The following is a 19,974-nucleotide window of genomic DNA, read 5'->3' as shown; positions in this document are numbered from 1 at the left end:
CAATTGGTCATTTCACCATACGAAGGAAAAAGTACGCAGCCACTTTGACTAACAAGAACGCAGTCACGTTAGCTGAACTGTCATCGTGGAGACGTTAAAAAAATTACGGAAATTTTTAAGAAAAAACGATTTTAAACAGTCATAAAAAAAAAAAACGCGTGAAAGTTTTAGTGATTAATCGACTCGTGAAAATGTCAAAACAAAACATAAAATCAAATAGACACGAAGAGACGCTCTTTGATCTCTCGTAGCAAACGTCAAACCATGAAAAATTGCTGCCGGATCTTTTCCGGAAGAGATCCGGAAAAAGATCCGGCAACATGTTTGTACTGACTTGATGTTTGATGAGGGTGCCGAAAAGTTTGGTTATGTTACTGCTTGCAAAAAACAACAATACTGTGAGAGGGTGAGAAATAGAATAGGGTCCTAAAGCCTTATGTAATTTTTTATGTACAACGGTTTAAAACATGATTAAAAACCATTTCTGATCACCTTTTTCCAATAAAATGCAAAACAAATGACAAGACAACATTTTTTCGATGGATCAACTATGGTCCCCTTGGAACGAGCTGTCAAGTAGGACCTTATCTGTCAAGAAGGACCGCGAAGCTAATTTTTCAAAATTGATTTAAAAATCAATTTTGAATCCTTTGTGGTTGTGCAAAGGGTCATTTAACTAAGAAAAATAAGCTTTATCGTTGTGAACAATAATATCACAAATTTAAACTTCATTTTAGGACCCAATTGGGGATTTGCTCGTGGGGACGTCATTCGAAAAAAAAAAACGGTTGTGATTAGTGAAAGTGTGAAAAAGAAATCTTGACTTTTTTTTGATAAGGTCCTATAAACAAATGTAAACATTGAGTGTATCCCTTTCACACCTTATGTCAAAGTCCATCGGAGTAAGCGGGATACACTCAATGTTTACATTTGTTTATAGGACCTTATCAAAAAAAAGTCAAGAAATAAAACAACGAAAGAACGCAGCAAGATCTTCGAATCGAATTCGGCCTAGCCTACTTCGTCAAAGGTAAGCAAACCATGACTCGGTAAACGAGAGTGAAAGACCGCAGAGAGTCGCTCTCAAAAATGTACGAAAACGAGTTTTTGTTGGAGAGAGTATTATTTGTCTTTCATAATTTCACGATTCTTCAAGCAAGAAAAAGGACCTTATTTTTGGGGCATTTTGATCAATGGTGTGTTTGCTTCCTGTGTTTTTGTGTGTGTTGTTGTTTGCTGTTGATATTATCATTTTGCGGACTTGAATGAGAAAGGATTTTTTTTGTTTCATAATTTTCGTTCTGCGCAAGTGTAGAAAACTTGTTACGGTCACGCTTAACGTCGTCCTATCATCGTCTTTTTTTTTGTTTTTATGTTGTTGTTGATGTTGTTTTGTTTTAACCCTACGAAAATAATCCAAAATAAATCTATGTATCACAATATTTCTAATATTCACTTCTCTTTCTTCAAATCAGTTCTCGGAGAAAGATTTTCCTTAAAAGAGCAAGAGAGAGCGTTCTTTGAAAATTTACTTGTTTTTCATGCGTTTTTTTTGTTTTGTTTTTGGAAAGCTTCACAGATTGGATAGAGAGTTTGTTTTTTGCTTACGCTAGGGTGGTGCTATTTCACGAGCTCTCGTGCCTGTGCTGTCGGAGCGTTTGCGCTTTGTGGCTTCCGCTCTTCCGTCGTTTTCGCTTCGAGTCCCGCTGGAAGGCCACGTTGCCGGGGTCATCCGCGAGTTGCGGGTACTTGTGTATGCTGTGAATGTCCACCCCGACCCATCCGTCGACGTCACCGTGCGAGATCAGTTCTTCCTTCTCTTCCTCGGTCCAGTCGCCGCGACCCTGGAATCCAGCGGCCACCAGCTGCTTCTCGAGCTCCCAGGCCCGTTCGACGGCCCGCTTGTGAGCGTGCTTCAAGATGCGGTGCCGTTCCTGTTCCGGATCGACGCCGTACTTGATGATGACCACGGCGTCCGGGCCGTGCAGCCGCAGTTCCTTACCGTTCGAGACCGCATGATCGTTGATGTCGTGCGTCGAGATGTTGAACATTCCACCAAGCCGGCGCAACTCTTCCGTGTCATCGCGCAGCTTCATGATGTTGTCCTTGACGAAGTAAAACACGTCCTGATCGTGAATGCTAAAGTGCAGATCCAGGAAGTACGAGCTGTTGAACACGGAGGAAACTACGTCCTGAACGACGCTGTTCGATCCGTCGACCACGCTGACCAGCGCTCGTCCGTCGATGCGGGATATCAGCACTCCCTCGCCAAACACGCCTCGCCGGTAGGCAACCCGCGGCAGCAGATTCCTCGTCTTGAGCTCCATCTTAAGCAGCGGCTTCGGCACGAAGCCAAAGTCCGAGAACTTTTCGTCAACCTATGGAGAAAATAAAAAGCGCGATCAGTCTAAAGTCAATCCGAAATTTAACCACGATCAACCTACCTTCTCAACGATGCACTGCAGTCCGGACATTACGCCAAAGTCGGGCGCCAGCTGGGGTGACTTGATCATGGCGTTCGGCCGGTAGATCATGTCCTTGGTGTAGGTCGAGCCCTGCATCTTGGTCACGTCGTACCCGAACAGTCGCAGCCACGACTTGAGGTCGTTCATGTAGTTCATCGGTTCTTTCCTATTGATCGGATCGTTGTTGTGGAATCGGTAGATGAACACGTCCGTCGGCAGACGCATCTCGGTGGCGAGCTGTTCCCAGTACGGGGTCATCCATTGGCCGACCGCCGTGTCGTAAAGGCGCTTCTCCATGTAAACCAGTCGGGTGTTCGGGTCGAGCAGACCTCCGTGGAAGTCGATCGGCACGAAAAAGTCCGGGTTCGAGTCCTTGACGATCTTGCCGAACGGCGTACGGCGGATCTCCTTCACGATGTTGCCGTTGATGTCGAAGAACGCGATCGGCGATCCGTTCTGATCGGTAGCCACGTAGTATCGCTGCTCGCCGGTCTCCACCGCCACCAACATGTCGCGATCGTCGTACAAGAATCGGAATGTCTTCGCGACCTTCGGGTAGTGAATGTGCGTGATCAGTTCCGGTGCGTTGATGTTTGCGTAGAAGTATTGCGTAACGTTGCCCTTCTCGTCATGACTTGCCACCAGGCGTCCCATATCGTCGTAGAAGTACCACGTCTGGAAGCGATCGCGCTCCAACGCATGGATCAGCTGGCCTCGGTTGTTGTAGCGATACTTTTGCTCACCTCGACGCACAACGTATCCGCGAGCATCGTAGCTGTTAAACTCCACATCACCAATCTGAACCACTCGATCACCGGTGTCGTACCCTAAGTTGGTCTTGTCGCCCTGCTCCAGAATTCCAATGATGTTGCCATTCTCATCGTACAGATACTTCCAGCTGTTCGTGCCAACGACCTCACTAACATGTCCATCAGCGTTGTAGTTGACCTTATCAAGCGATGTCACGCGACCAACCATAACCTTGTGCGTCTTGATCCTGTTCCTCAAATCGTAGTCCAACTCCAATCTATAAACGTCAAACGACTTGATGTTGATCAGCACACTCTTCACCCTTCCGTGCTCGTCAAAGTCCGTGATCGTAAAGAACTGCTTCGAGGTGTCCTGCACAACCGTCCTGTTGAACGCATTCCTCGTAATCCTCAGATCGCTGATCGCATCCAGTGTTCCCAAGCTCTGTCCGTACTTGAACCGCATGATCGGCAAATCCTTACCGTCAATGTCCATCTCGATTCCACTCATCCTTGCATTTCCATCGTACTGATACTTGAAGTGAGCCGAAGCCAGCGCACTCTTCGAGCCAAACTTGAGCTTCTCGTCCTTCATCACGCCGGCGTGGTACTTGAATTCACGTCGCAGCTCGAATCCAGGTTCCAGCACCTCAACCAACTTGACCAGGCTCGTACTTTCCTGGTAGGTGTACTGCGTCGAAGAGAGTCCAGCCAGGATGGTCTCCAACCGACCAGCGTTGTCATAAACGAACGCCACCTTACCCGACTGGTGCGGATGAATCTTGGCCAAGATCTGCCCGTCGTCGTTGTACAGAATCTCGAACGGATGGCGGTTGATCGGCGAGAAGTACTGGTACTTGAAGAACCCAAGCGAGGTTTGCAGCGAGAACGCGTGGATGTGCCCGCGTGGAGTCGTCAGCGATTGCAGCGCCCCCGCGTCGTCGTACTGCAGCAGGTAGTCCGATCGGCGCGGAGTCGTCACCTTCAACGGCAGACTGCTGAACATGTCCTTGAACGCGTACACGATCGAGCTGCCGTCGCCGTACTTGATCTCGTTGAGCCGACCTGCGCGATCAAAGGTGTACTCCTCCTTAAGATTGCCCCACTTCCACGAGATCAACCGTCCGAAGCGATCGTACTCCAGATCCACGTCGGCGTACTCTCCCGACTGTGGGCGGTACGCGACCGGTCGCGAAGACTTGTCGTACGTGACGTTCAGCAGTTCGGTCTTGTCGTCCACGGAGACCGTGATCGAGGAGCTGTCCTTTTCGTACTCGAACGTTAGAAGGTTCTCGCCGTTGACGCGCAGCTTGCGGCCGACCTGGGTGAGGGCGCGGGAGTTCTTGCCGCGCACAGGGACGTGCCGGATGAAGTAGCGCCACTCGAAGCGGTTCGACAGGTCGCCATTGATTTCGGTGCGCTGCTTGGACGGGACGGGGTAGCTTTCGCCGAGGAGGGGGTCGATTTCGGCGAGCAGGATGTAGGGGACGGACTCGACGGACACGGTGTTGCCCCATGGGGAGACGCTGGTGGTGCTTCCGTCGACGAGGACGGTGGTTTTGGTGGCGGCTTCACCGACACGGGAAACGACGGAGGATCCTTGGATGAGCATGGAGACCTCGCGTTGGGAGTTTTCGGTGACCTTGACGGTGGCGCCCTTGACGGACAGGTCGAAGGTTAGATCGATGACCTTGCCGGTTGGGGTGACGGCCGATGTTAGGCGACCAAACTCGTCGTAGTTGTACACGTAGGAGCGTCCGGTTGAGTCGAGCTTCGTCTTGAGCAGTCCCGTTGGTCCTTGGTAGTCGAACGTGACGTTGTAGTTGTCTGGAGTGCTGAGTTCGTGCAGCATCTTCATGCGGGTCATCCGGAGACGGCACTTTTGACCCTTGGTGTTTTCGATCGAGTTGACCTGCGAGGTGTAGTCACGCAGCAGGAACACCTTGTTTCCGGCGGCGTCGGTGACCGTGCTGAGTTTGCCGTTCGAGGTGTTGACGTTGTACAGGAAGCTGTACGTGATCTCGCCGGTCATGATGTTCTTGGTGGCGATGTGCTGTCCGAAGCGGTTGAACACGTAGATTTCTTGCGCGTTCGGGGCGTAGATTTCGTACTCCTTTGAGGTTCCGGCTTCTGGCAGGCTTGAAATCACCGAACGGATGCGGTAGTTGGCCTGATCGGCGATGTGAACGTGACCGTCGGGGGTGACCGTGATGGCCGAGATCGTGTTGAATTTGGCACTGATCGCCAGGTAGTGATCGGCTTCGTAGCAGTCACAGCCGCGCTCTAGACAGTTACACTTGGACTCGGCGCCGGCGTACGCGGCGATCTTGCCGTCGGTTCCGATAACGCGGATTCGGTTGATGCGTTGGGAGTCGGACTCTGCGACGTAGAGATCACCTGACGGTGCGAACGCGATGCTTTGTGGCATGACGAGGGTGGCGTGAGCGGCGAGATCCGAGTCGAACGTGGTTGGTGAGGCGGATGAGCAGTGCAGAGGTCGTCCCGCGATCACGCGAACTCGTCCGTCCGGAGTCATGCGCAGGATCATGTGATCGTCGATGATGTGTAGGGTGTCGTCCAGTGGGTTGATCGTCAGCTCGGTGGGCCATCGGAGGTGCATTTCTTCGATCTTGAGAGTGCCCTCGCACGGGACCGGCTTCCAGTGGGACTTGTGCATGTGGTTGCCGATCAGGGTGCTGATCACGCCGTCGCGATCGACCATTCGGATGTTGGTTCCGTCGGCGAAGAAGAGTACGTTGTCGGACGAGATGGCGACTCCCTTCGGGTAGGCCAGCTTGGCATCGCGGGCGAGTCCTCCGTCTCCGCAGTGGGCTTCATCTCCGGGCAGGCATCGTTCGCCGCTTCCGACGATCGGTTCCCAGTTGTGTTCGGGATCGTGCGAGTCGTCCTTGTTTTTGACCTTGATGATCTGGTGCGATTCCGGGTCGGACACGTACAGCGATCCATCGAGCGGACTGAGGGCCATGTGGTAGCGGTAGGAGACGCGGGTTGCGTTCAGTTTCACCACTGTCTTGACGGTTCCGTCGATCATGATCCTTCGGATGTAGTTGAAGTCTCCTACGTAGAGAGAACCATCGGGGGCTGCCGCTAGGGCGACCGGTGCGAGCAATCGTTGCTTGGCGGAAACTCCGTTGCAGTCGTTACAATCCAGCGGTCGTTGATGGCCGTCGCCCATGGTGGTGAGGATCACACGTGGCTTGTGCTTCAGGTAGATGTTGGATCCGTCTCCCTTCTGCAGAATGCCCTCGTGGAAGTTGTACCGGTGGTGAATGTCCAGGTTCCATCCTCCAACTTCGGAGATGCTCATGTCGTGTCCGCTCAGCTTGGTCGTCTGCACGTCCCAGATGATGTCCTTGCAGTCGGTGTACTGATATCCGACCTTGACCACGGCCGTCGTAATGCCGTAGACGCGTTGGCGGTAAATGTTGAGGCGATTCCACGGGTACGTGAACTTGATACCCGGGTCAGCTTCGAATACCCGCTCGAACAGGATTCCTTCGATGGTGATCCTCAGGTGGATCAGCTTAAGTGTTTGCGGGATCGTATCCGGAGTCAGCTGCAACTTGATCGTGGACAAATATCCAGCGGCACGACTGCTATGGTAAACCAGGTTCAGCCCAGTTCCAGGAATCGCCAACGATTCCTGCACCACCTGCGATTCCGCCAAGATGGCGCTCCGATCCGGACACGCCCCCTGGAATCCGTGCTTCCACGTGGCCAACACGACCGGCTTCATCGAGTCGTAATCGTGCGAGAAGCACGTGTGCGGAATTCCACTCTTCTCCTTGTCGTCCAGCGTAGACATCACCACCGTATCGATGATGACCACCTCGTTCCACGGTACCTGCACAATCCGCGTCTGCGGCCGGAACGGCGATCGGCCAAACTGCAACGTGATCGCACCTCCTCCGTTCACCATCAGATCGAACCATCCGTCGTCCCGCGTCAGCGTGAATCCCTCCAACGGTGTCGAAGTGCTCACGCGAACTCCGACCAGCCCCATCTGCAGCGACGTGACGACGCGGCCCCGGATAACGGCGGAACGGCTGTTTTTCGGATTATTATCAAGCAAGTGATGTGAGGGGGTGGGAAGAGAAAAACAGACATGGAAATTGAGCCTAATTGTTGAATAAATCGGTTTTCGCATGGCATTATCGTCGCACACAGACTCTCTCGCAATGTTTTTTTTTGTGAGCTTTTAAGCTCATCCACGAACGCTTGTCTCAGCGGATTAAAAATTACATTTTTGCTACCGTTCCTTAAAAAAAACGAACGAAAAAAAACTATTACAAATGATTACAGCGACGCGCCAATACGCAGTTGGCGAAACATAAAACTTTTTTTTTATTATTATTTCACAAGGGACAAATGGAACTACATACACACATATACATGAAGGGTGATGGATGAACGGGGGCGGGGTGCTACACATAAGGGAGGGGGAACGTATCATATTTTTTGAAACATGTTTTGAGGGGGTAGAGGTACAAGTGCGTTACGGGAGAAAATAAAATATTAATAAATCATGCATAAATAATAGTTAATTAGTGGGGAAGAAAACAACATTTTTTTTCAAACAAAAAAAATCAAAATAAATAAAAACAGAAATACAAGCGCGCACACATTGCTACTGGTCGTAGCAGGCGGTGTTGCGAATCGTCACACGTGTGCTATGCTGCTGGAAAAACGCTGCAGCCTGCTTTGTGGGTGCATTTTTCGGATTTGACACGTGTGAGCGTGTATGACAACAACACACTCACCATTTTTTCCTACCTTATTTTTATTTGCACACGGTATTAGCGGATGTATTTGTGCGTATTTGTTTGGGTGTGTGTGATCGAGTGGTGGGAAAATAAATTTCCATGTTTGCGGCTCTAATTTTATAACATGTCCGAGTGACAGATGGCAATCAAAAAAAGAGTAATTAAATTTGTTTGATTATTTTTTTTTTCGCTTCTGCGATCAGGTTTATCCGTTGAAGAGACAGGATCGTTAATATGTTTGGCATTGTTAAAAAAAGTGCGTAATTATCCCATTTATAGTTTGTACTTTTAAAATTCATTAATAATGTCGTGTCAGACCCGTCGTGGTGCAAGGGTTAATGATGTTGCTCTATCAGAGTGCATAAATTTAAATTGCATAAAATATGTGCAGACACAAGTGTCATCAGAAACTTTTTTTCCCCCACGAGCGTACAAGTGTTTTGATTTAATTGAACAAGTTGGTTTCATGAAATGCTGTTGAGTGCTTCTCAAATATGTTTAAACGAACAAACCACAACCTCATTACTGAATTCAGTGAAACTTGCTGAAGTCAGCTCAGCTGAATTTTCAAGCAGATCAAATTCGATGAATGCCAATATTTGATCAAAAGTTGATTGGTAATATGAATTACCATTTTTAATTTCATAAATTTCTAGCGAAAAAAAAATACTTTTGGTTTGCTCACTTTTGGTTTTTTTAGAAAAAAAAAATATTTTTTTTTTATATAAAGTATTTATGTCATGTCTTATTAATTAAACTGGTTACAGTTGGCAAAAGAAGGATGATTTCAAAAGAAATCATTTTTGTCATTGTTTTTGTTATTGCTGTTTTGGAAACTTTTTCGGAAATTTCAGACCCTCCCTTCTGTCCATTAAAAAATAAAATATTTTTGTATATAGCGTTAAAAAATGTAATTATTTTCGAATGAATTCTTAATTTTAAGTTATCATACTTTCCCATAATTTCGCTGCCGGTCAACGGGCATTGGATTGGACTACACACAATTCAAATGGTGATTGTTTTGTTTTTTTTTTATTCTATTAGCCTTATTAATTTCATTTGATACTGGGGAACAGCATGTAGTTCTATCGAGCACCTAATACAGTCCAGACTCGATTATCCGAAGGCCTTGGCAAAATTTCACTTCGGATAATCGAATCACGAAAAAAAAAATTCGTTGTCTTATTTTTGATTGTTGAGCTTTAGTATGACCCTTAAACTACTCTAAAGTGATTTAGAATTTTTAAATCCAAGATGGCGGCCAAAATGGCGATGATGAAATATTGAAAAAATGCATTTTTAAATTTATAAGGCAATCAACCATTCAAATTTGACTAAAATGGGGTCGCAGAACTCGAATTTGATGTTAAAAGCAAGAAAATAAAAAAAAATACGTTTTTTTGTTCGTGATTCGATTATCCGAAGTCCCATACAAACCTTCGGATAATCGAAACTTCGGATAATCGAGGCTTCGGATAATCGAGTCTGGACTGTATTGGCATATCAGCACTTTGACGTTCATCTAGGGTAGGGTCACAATTAGGCCTCAAAACAAACTCTTTAAACCCGGCTTTCCGCAAGCATTTCAATTTTGTGTGTAAATATTTTAAAGGAAAAAAAAACCTTCCAATTAAACTTATACAATTGCGCTCTAATTAAGAAAATTTGCTAAAACTTTCCCGAAGAAAGTATGGTGCTATCTTGCTCCTGGCAAAAGTTACAGAGTGCTCAAAACTGGTCTAAAATTTAAGAAAAAATCACGTTTTAGACCAGTTTTAAAATTGTTGTACCTTTTGCCAGGAGCAAGACAGCACCATACTTTCTTCGGGAAAGTTTTAGCAAATTTTGTTAATTTCTAGAGTTTTTTTTATGATCCAATAAATCAAATTTTTACTTTTTGCTTTTTGGGTGTTTTTAGTATCCCTGACTCAAGGCGGTTTCAAAAATACCACAAAAGCCAAAACTGGAAATTTGGTTTATTGGACTTTAAAAAAAAAACTCCAGATTTGAACGCTATTTAATTAGTTTTTCAATTGGCAGCAAAATTTAAATTGCAAAATTTAAATAACTAAAAATGAAGTGATTGCGGAAAGCCGGGACTGTACCGATTGCTCTGATTTATTTGGACAATTTTTGAAGATTTTCTACACACACGTCAAGTCACCCTAATCAATAGTTTCTAAAAGGCATTTTCACCTCAAATCAACTAATAAACAGCTTAGTATAATTGAACAAACATTTTATTCATGTTATAATTAACTCTCCAGTGTCCATTTTTTCATGTCTATTTTTTTATTTTTCCAGTGCTCGAAAAGTAATTTTGAGCTTTTGTTCTCGGAAAAACTTTACTTCAACACATTGACTAAATCCAAAAAATATAAGATCTTCTCTCTAATGCATTTTAAGTAAAAAATGATTTAAAAATAGATTTCTGAATGATTTTTTCGTCTACTTAAAATGCGTGAACAATTTGAAAATTGAGTCCTAAAATTCATAGTTTTCAGAATTAAATATCTGCAGAAGCTAAATTTAAATCTGTAAAAAATGTGTTTTTTGACATTTGAAAGAAATAGAGAAAGCTTAGGTACCTCTCTATTTCTTACAACTTGGAAACTTCAGAAGATTTTGTTAGAACTTTTTCCGCTTTCAGTCAGGAATAATTGTACCTTGAAAGACTAAAAGTTACAGTTACACTGCAAAATTTGTTCCACAAAATCGCCAAATTTGGAGCCATTTTGTTTTAATTTTCACCAGGGCTAAGAAGAAGTTTACTTCAATAAAAAAACATTTTAAATTTTTGTTTTAAGAAATTTGTTAGCTTAATTTTTCTGACTATTTTATATTTAATCAAAAAAAAAATTTTTCATCTTTAAATTTTGTAAGCTTTTCATACAAAAGTATTTCATAAAGATCATCAAAATGTATGCCTTGTTGATACGTTTTGCAAAATAACTTTACAACGAAGTACAGTACAATATGGGCAAACCAACTAAATGTACATCATCCGGCCTTGAAAAGGGACATAAAATCCAATAAAGGATGTTTTTTTCAAACTGGCAACACTGTTCTGAGTAGCCGTCAATTTTCTTGGATTTTGTGTAACTTTTAAGGGATTGATGACGTACATTTGGTTGAACATCACTTCCTGATCTTTTTGCTGAAAATGTTTTAAAAATTTTCCGTATTAACTTTTCAATATGGCGAATCTGTAGATGTAAACAAACAGTCTATCCAACATGCTCTAGTGACAGTTCAGGTAGAGTAAGAAAGGGATAGGTTGCTTGTTTACGTCTGCGGATTCGCCTTATTGAAAAGTTAATACGGATTTATAAAGCTTTTTGAACTGGCAACACTGTCCTAAGATATAATTGTGTCTATCAGCAACGCTCATACAGTCCAGACTCGATTATCCGAAGACCTCCGAAAATGTTCACTTCGAATAATCGAATCACGAAAAAACTTTTTTTCTTTGTCTTATTTTTTCATTATTGAGCCTAAGTATGACCCATGAGCAACTCTAAAGTGAAAATCCAATAGGCTAAAATGGCGGTCATGAAACATTAAAAAAAATTATTCGTTTTTAAAACAATCAACCATTCAACTTTGACTAAAATAGGGTCACAGTTTTTTATTTGGATGTAAAAAATTAGAAAATAAACAAAAAATCATGATTTTTTTTATCGTGATTTAATTCCGTAGTAACAGTTCAATAGGGCGATTCTGCGATTGTAAACAAGCAGTCTATACCCCCTCTCACTTGACGTGAACTGTCACTTAAGCAAAAGGGGTAGACTGCTTGTTTACAATCGCAGATTCGCCCTAACTGTTACTACGGAATCATCCAAAGTTCCATACAAACCTTCGGATAATTGAAACTTCGGATCATCGAGTCTGGACTGTAGTACTTTATCCCTTTCAGGACTGAAATTTGAAAAAAATATTTTTGCGATCATTAGGAGAAGTAAAGGCTTATTTAGAAGTTTTCGTTTTTTTGGCCAATATGACCCTCTCAGGCCTTTATTTTATTTTTTTATTATAGAGTTTTTAAGTTGGTGGCCGTTTCAAATACCCCTAAGGCCTGAATGCAAATTTATGATATTTTCAGCACGAACCGTATCATAATCTAACGAGGCTAAAACATACGACAAGTGCTGGAATAATCGAGTTTCGTAAAGAGTTGCATAATTTTTGTTTGAAATTGAATAAAACACTTTTGAAAAGAATTTTTCAGCGAAATGTTTGGCATCTCTGTGATTGATCAAGTCTAATACAAAAAAGGTCGAAAAGTGTTAAATTTTTGATAAAAGTGCTGAAAAGTTGAACTTCTCAGCACACAAATAAATGCTGTTTTGAACTTAATGCATTGTTTACTTGGTGATGATAAGTAGGCCGTTTCGTCACTCTAGAATGACAGGAAAATTAAGTATTTCCTAAACGGAATTGTAAAGCATGTTAAATTTTAATGTGAAATATCATTTAAGGACCTATAGCTTTTAAAAATGATGCCAGATGTTTCTGCCTCAATAAACTTGACCCAGCGATTCAAGCTGATCTGAAATTTGGAAATGAATTGCCTGATATGTCCGCAATTGATACAATTTCCATTATTTAAAACAAAAATGTATTTCAACTTGAAAAAAATACCAGTTTTTTATATGTTTTGTCTCTCAATACAATTACAAAAAAATATGTTGCTTTGTTCCCAATAAATGTGTCAGATTTGGCCCCGGATAATCCATCAGTTATGAATACAAATTGGATTAAAATGAAGCACAATGCGTCTCCATGGAGTTGCCCCAACTTCAAAACACATGGTTACGTTTTTGTTTTATCAAATTGAGGTCAAATCTCCCCACTCGACGACACAAACGTGGCCGCTCTAGCACACATACAAAAATGCATTTTCAGCATGTGCTAGCACAATTTTATATCAGTAGGAGAAAAAAAAGTTGAGTAAAAACACGAGAAATCCCGTACACAGCGCGCGGGCGACACATTTCTGATGCCCTTGTCATCCAATTTTTGGTACGGCGAGTTTTTATTTCGCAGTTGTAGAGTCTCGTGCACTGCATTTTGATTGCCAGCAAGCGCGCGCGAGTTGCACAATATTGAAGTTAAAAATTAAATTTATGCAATTTTTTGGCGTTTTTTCGCGAAGCGAAAAACGAGAAAATCTAGGCTAACGGCCACCATATCCGATCCAAGCACACCGCAATTTTTTAATCAAATCGCAACAGGTCCAATTACCGGCGCGCTCACCCTATCTTTTTCCATTTTTCCCGTGTTGTCGCGCAGCATCATCATAAAACGCGCGCGCAATGTTGTTGTGTGTTGTTTAAAAAATTTAAAACGCGATGCAACGCGGCGGATCGCGCGCGTGTTAGAGAGCCTATATGGAGAGGCGAAATGTCACTCTCAGGGTTCCAATCGAACTGTCAAATCGGGGTTCCAATCGAGCAACAAGATCATGCAAGAACAAGGTTGGGATCAATTTAAATTTATTTTGGCAAAACAACGAGACTTACAACAATCACAAGTATTGTAAAACTGTTGATGGTAATAATCTGGTAGTTTTTGTTATGTTTGTGCTAGTTTGGTACAAGAAAAATGCTAGCACCAAAGAAAAACAAAAAGTTTTTCAACCTTAAATTTGAATGACCTTGGGTGTTTGAATTTTCTCCCAGAACATTTCATTTCCCTATGTAGGTCCCTAGCGCGTCTGTGTTTGTATATTCTGTTAATTTTGTTTTTTCACGGTTGGTTTGCGCGTCACACACGCACACACAGCAAAAAAAAAAAACACGAAACGCATCGCTTTCCGGGTCAAGTGGTCGCCTGCTAGGATGGCTCTCTTTAAAAACGCAGTTTGCACCAACTGTCATCGCGCAGCAACGTGTTCGGATTCAAGGCATTTAGATAAGATAAGGTATGGCGGATTTTACAGCAAAGTAAAAATTTGAACAGCAAAGCAGATTTCACCGGATTTTTTTTGTTGGGTTGTTTTTTTGTCAAACTAAACTGAAAAACGCTTTTAGCTGATATTTTTTTTAATTTGTTTTAAAAGCGTTTTTCGAACCAGATTTTTTTTGACAGCTGGAAAACCCGCCTAACCTTATCTAATCTACATACCTTGGTTCGGATTGGCCGTGACGTTTCGGCCTGCTTGTATTTTTGTTTTTTGACATATAGAATCGCACACACAATTTCAAAACACACACACACACACATACAGAAAGAACAAACAACATAAATTTTGACATTTTTTCAGTACAACATAAAACATAAAACTTGTCACGGTACACAAAACTAAAGAGTAATGAGGGTGGTTGGTGGTGGTGGTGGAGGGGGAGGAGTTTAAAAGGTGATTTTCTGGGGATCTTTTCTGTGGTGGGCGTGGCTTGTTTCTACGAAGGAGCGCGCGTACAGAGTAAAGCTTGTTTTGAGTGTCACGACTTGAGTTTGTTTGTGGTTGGGAAGAATCGGGATTTTTTTTTCTACTATACTCTAAAAAGAGGCAAAACTGATTTCTAGTCCGCCAGACGAAAATAAAGAGAGCGAAGACGTCGCGTTCCGATTTTTTCGAGGTTAGTTTTTTTTGTTAGAGAGCGAGGGCGCGCGGATTTTGCATTTTCTTCGAGGAGGACTCTTACCTTGCGTTAAAATGATTCCAAAAAACGCTGCACATTTGACACGCACACGCGCGAGACAGTTGAGGGTTAGTAGTAGTTAGTGGTGTTGGTGTTTGGTTAGAGAGAGAGAAAAAAGAGAGATGAAGGAGAAAAGCATTTGTGTTAGAATTTTGATCACTGGCGGCGGCGGGGTCTCTCATCCAAGTAGTCGTCGAAGCTATTGCGAATTTAGTGTTAGTATGGGGACGTCGTCGAGGGTTAGTATGGAGAGGGGGTCGAGCACGCAATTCAATTAGTTTAGCGCGAAACGCGATAATTTGGCCAAAATTCAATCTAAAAATTACACGCTCACGCACCAGGTCACTGCGATTGAAGGTCGCGGCGCGGCCTGCTGCGCTCGTGTCAATTTCAAAATGAAAGTTAATATTATAAATTATGCACGGGGATTAACTTTGGCGAAAACGGGCTGCGTATGAAATTGAGATAAATTTAAAGCGCGTGTCGTGTGGGGTCAGCCGGTGACCTCGGGCACGATCCGTCACCGCTGTGGCACGGGAAAAAGCGGTCCATAATTTATCCCGGTCCCGGGTTAATAATTGATGCACAGCCAGCATTAACTGCCCATCGGTCAAATGGTTATTGCCTGCGTGGGAAGTCAATTTGCTGGCCTTTTTTTAAAGATGGCCGCCACAGCTTTAATAAAAATGGCTGCTACCAATCAGATGTCAATCGGTTTTGCGTGGGAGGACAGAAGAAAAAAAACAAAGCAGGCGGACATTATACCGCTAATTTGAATGACGGACGGTAGCCGAAATGGCGGCGAGGTGGGCGGGGGCCAATAACAACAATGGCAATAATTAAAATATTATCGCATTAAGCGGTGTTATAATCATCGTGCGATTGGTATAAATTAATTTTTTATAACACTCTCGGCTGGAGGAGCGATTTTTTATCGCGAAAGTGGGGAAGGGGGGGTCTCACTTTCCGGAGATTATCGCACGTGTGGCGGTTTGAAGAAGAAGGGGGGCGGGGACCTGGCTTCGGTTCAATTGTTAATATTTAATGCATTAATTTATGATAAATAATGGAGAAACACACAGACGCAAAACTCTGTGTGTGTATTTGTGCAATTAATACTGTTGGCTTTATTCTCTCTGTCTCTCTCTGTCTGTTTGACTCTGTCTGTCTCGCTCTCTCTCGCTCTTATTCGATGATCCAGTATTTGCTCGATTGGAGGGCTAAATTGCGCGGATTTAAGGCTGCGGCTCAACTGTTAGTAACAAACGGATTTTTTTAAATCTTCTTGTTGTTGTTGTTAATGCGGAACATTCAAAATAAAACAAATGGCAATTAGCAGGAGGATGTATAAATAGACGGGGGCACAACATAATATATTCATATGGTAATCATTACAATACTGTCTTTTTTTCGCATGAAAACTCGTTAAACGATAAAACAAAAAGTGGCTTCAACTTTGAGCGAATCGATTTTCCTTTTTCGGTCAGAAAAATAGATTCACCCAAAAAAGTATCGTTTAATTGTTCGCGGAAAAATAAACTTAAAACCAAAATAAAAATCTTCAACTTGCAACTCACACACACTCAAACGCGACCTACCTCTCGTTAAACGTCTCCAGCTTGGCGTAGTTTTGCAGACTGCCCTCGTCAATCAGGAACTTCATGCGTTCGAAGAAGGACGCCGTGATGGCCGGGGGTTGCTTCCGCAGCAGAACGTCGATGGGTTTGGGCGCGGAAACGCACAGCTGGCTCGTTTTGCACGAGTGGCTGCTGCAGCACTCGGGGTCCTCGCAGTCGACAAGGCCGTCTAAAATGGCAAAAGGTTGGTGGTTAGAATTGAGGTTTTGTGGGGAATTTTTGGTGGCTGAGAGGTATTTATTTTGAAGGCGATTTTGACTCGAATCTAGAATTTTGAAAGCTCAAAATTTTTCATGAGAAACAAGGTATCCATTTTTGGAAATGTCTGAGAAAACCTGAAATTTGCAGTTTTTTTCCTGTAATTTAAACGCAATTTTAATAGCATAAAAAAACAAAAATCTTCTTGAAAATTAAACAAATAACTACTAGAATATACCTTATTTGACCAATTTGGTGATATTGTTTTTATTTTTTATTCATAAAAGTTGTTGTAATTTTTGTGATATTGTTTTGGAAAATTTCAGACAATATTTTTTTTGAATATTTAAAAAATGTATCTAATACAAAAACTAAAGCCGTCAGCCCTACTGCGTAGTGTTAACCGCAGAGATAATTCTGAGAACGTTTCACAGAAACTACAGGGGAGGAGGGATGCGTGGACATACTGTAGCAAACGCTACAATAATTTCAATATTAAATTCAAAACCCCAGTTCTTTTAAATTTCAAAGCTCCAAATTCCTAAAAAACCATGTATTTAAAATTTTATTTCTTCAATTATTTTTTCTTTTTTTTTAATTCATTGAATCTTCTTGATTTTTAAATATTTTAGATTTTTCAAATTTTACACGACTTTTCGTGATATTGTTTCATCTTTCAATCAAAATATATTTTTTTTAAATATAAAACTCAGAATTTCAACAATTCCAAATACTCCCCAATTCAAGAAGTTTCAATTTAAAAATGCTAACAATGTTAAAGCACTTAAATTCGAAAATTCAAAAACACTAAAATTTCTGAACATCGCATGTTTGCATAAATGTCCTATTTGTTAAAGCAGCCAGCTTAAATAATCCGTAGGAAAATTTCATCTCACCATGTTACTGGTTAGGATTTCATGATTTATCATGTTTTCTAGAGTAAAGTGATTTTCAGAAAGGAAAACTAATTGATATTTTGTTCAATTTTGGCAGTAGTAGAATTCAAATAATTGCATTTTTCCAAATTTTGAAAATTATGTTTGAAATTTGTATATTTCTTCATTATTTTTTTTTTTTTGAGCGAAAACCAAACTTTATCTATTTTTAGAACAAACGTTAACTTACTTCAGAAAATCCTTTCGTTTAGTTTTTTTAAATAAGATTCAATTTTAGAACAGAAATAACAACAATTTTAGATGCTCGGAATTGATTTCAAGTCTAATTCTAAATAATTTCGATCAGAAAATATGCTTATGACACTCTTACAGTTGTGCTACTTCCAAAATATTCTAAGTATCTAAGAAGTCATCATCACACACCTTTTTCCTTTAACATTTAATTATTTTACTATCTTAAAAGTGTATCATTTATTTTAAAATAAAAGGGTTTTCTGCTTCATTTTTTTTTAAATTAGAAAAATATACTGATTTTTTAAAATAAAAACTATAAATAATTAAATAAATTATTATGAGTCTGAAACGTAAAAAAAAATTGCGCAATAGAGAGAAAGAAAAAAAATCCAATGTTATGCTTTTTCTTTGTCTTTTCAACTCTTTGTTTAACGAGATGAATAAAACTTTAAATATTTCATGAAAAAAATAGAAAAAAACATAAAATAAAAAAAAACATGCCCGATTTTAAAATGTTGTAAACATTAGGTGTTAAAATGTGCACATTACATTATTACACTTTTGAGAAATAATTATACAGTTATTATACTGTAGAAAAATGATCATAAATACAATAATAAACGTAATACAGTTCAGACTCGATTATCCGAAGCCCTCAGAAAAATTTGATATCGGATAGTCGAATCAGAGGAAATTTTGTTCAAAATTTATTAAGAAGTTTGTGATAAAATAGCGGTGATAAAATATTAAGAGAATGCACTTGGAAATTTTTAAGGCAGCAAACTATTAAAGTTTGACTACAATGGGTTTGCAGAGTTTAAATTAAATGTTAAAAAGGATTTTTTTTTGTTCATGATTTGATTATTTGTTATTGGGTTTTTATTTTAAAAATATACATGAGGGCAAGCCTTTTATCTCATACAGAGATATGATTGAAGTCGAACATAACATAACTTCGAACTTCGGATAATCGAGTCTGGACTGTACAATGTATTCTTAATGGTGTACAATCCATTGTACACTTTATTTGAAATTAAAATTTTGACTTGAATTTAAATATCTATCTCAAACCAATTTTTTATGTATTTAAATGTTATTTATATGAAAATTAATGAGAATGAAAATAATATCAATATTCATAGAAAAAATATTGAAATTGATAAAAAAAATTATCAAAACTGTTTGGATCGAAAAACAACTATTATTTGTTTGTCTAGCGACAAAAATAAATCTCAGCCACCGCTCACCAATCCCGCCGCCTACTAACCTCTATCGTTGTCCTTGTTGTCGCCACAATTCTGTTCCAGCGGCACCGAGCAGTCCACTCCATCCCAGCCCTCGTAGCAGCGGCACTCCCACATCAGCTCACCGCTCACGTGGCACTGGCCATGCTGGGAGCAACTGTAATCAAACGTTAGTAATTTTGTTCGACAATTTTTCCTTTGAGAATTTCTCTAACTTACCCACTGGGACACCCCTCGAGCGTGCAGTGCTTCCCGTTCCACCCGGTCACGCACAGGCACGTTCCGTTCTTGCACTGACCATGCTCGTTACAGCGTGGATCGCACAGCCGCGAGTTGCAGAATTCACCTCCCCAGCCGGCATCGCAAGCGCAAGCATCCCCGACGCAGCGTCCGTGCTGGCCACAGTTGAGATCGCACAGCTCCTGCGAGCAGTCCTCGCCGCTCCACTTGGGCTCGCACGTGCACGTCTGGCTGTCCAGATCGAAGGAGCCGTGGCCGGAGCAGTCCGGCAGGCACTGGAGCGCGTCCTGGTCCATGGCGGCACAGTCCGGGCCCTTCCAGCCCTTTTTGCAGATGCAGGTGCCGTCGGCGCAGAAGCCGTGGCCGGAGCAGGTCGGGTGGGGACAGTCCACTGGAAGAGGGGGAGCGGCCATTAGTACTCATGTTGCGAGCCCCGGTTGCATAACTCTTTTTGTTACGTTGCGTTGTTAGGTTAGGTTATGTTAGGGTGGAGGTTATAGGTTAGGTCAGTCCCTGCCGTAATCAAATTACTCCTTTTTTTCCGTGGAGAATGGTAATGGTGTGGTGGGTTTTGTGAGTGTGAGCAAGAGCAAGAGCGGAAGAATGATGACAATAGTGTGTGCAACGAAAGCGCAGTATGCTGTGTAATGTTAATCCCCTTTGGAGCAACTCCACGACCCCGGACTACTAGACCAAAGTAAGTTGGTGGAAAAAAGTAGTTGTCAGAGAGGATGAAAAACGAGTAACACAATCGAGAAGAAAATAAATAATAAATGTCTGAAAGTAGAGAAACTTGCTGGTTATGTATTTAAGATAACGTGGGACAACAAATGAAAAAAAAAATAAAACAAGAGAGTGTAAAAAAGGTAAAGTTGAGAAC

General features: G+C 42.0%; 1 protein-coding gene across 12 annotated transcripts in view; it reads right to left on the bottom strand.

The window, feature by feature from the left end:
- Positions 1–1,212: 1,212 nt before the first annotated feature.
- Positions 1,213–19,974, bottom strand: part of LOC120427875 (teneurin-m) — a 236,291-nt gene continuing 217,529 nt past the window's right edge. For 11 of the 12 annotated variants that reach the window (XM_052708708.1, XM_052708714.1, XM_052708707.1 and 8 more), the window contains 6 exons: positions 19,074–19,485; positions 18,878–19,011; positions 16,244–16,451; positions 14,649–14,675; positions 2,445–7,281; positions 1,213–2,378 (listed from right to left, as the gene is read on the bottom strand). In XM_052708708.1, coding sequence (XP_052564668.1) covers positions 1,626–2,378; positions 2,445–7,281; positions 14,649–14,675; positions 16,244–16,451; positions 18,878–19,011; positions 19,074–19,485 — 6,371 coding nt within the window. In that variant the 3' untranslated portion in view covers positions 1,213–1,625. The remainder of the gene's footprint in view (positions 2,379–2,444; positions 7,282–14,648; positions 14,676–16,243; positions 16,452–18,877; positions 19,012–19,073; positions 19,486–19,974) is intronic. The other variant, XM_052708705.1, reaches the window with a different exon arrangement.

The sequence above is a fragment of the Culex pipiens genome, chromosome 2 (genome assembly GCF_016801865.2).
Source record: "Culex pipiens pallens isolate TS chromosome 2, TS_CPP_V2, whole genome shotgun sequence".
Classification (NCBI taxonomy): domain Eukaryota; kingdom Metazoa; phylum Arthropoda; class Insecta; order Diptera; family Culicidae; genus Culex; species Culex pipiens.
Note: the sequence above shows the minus strand (reverse complement) of the source record. Positions and strands in the feature narration are given on the sequence as shown.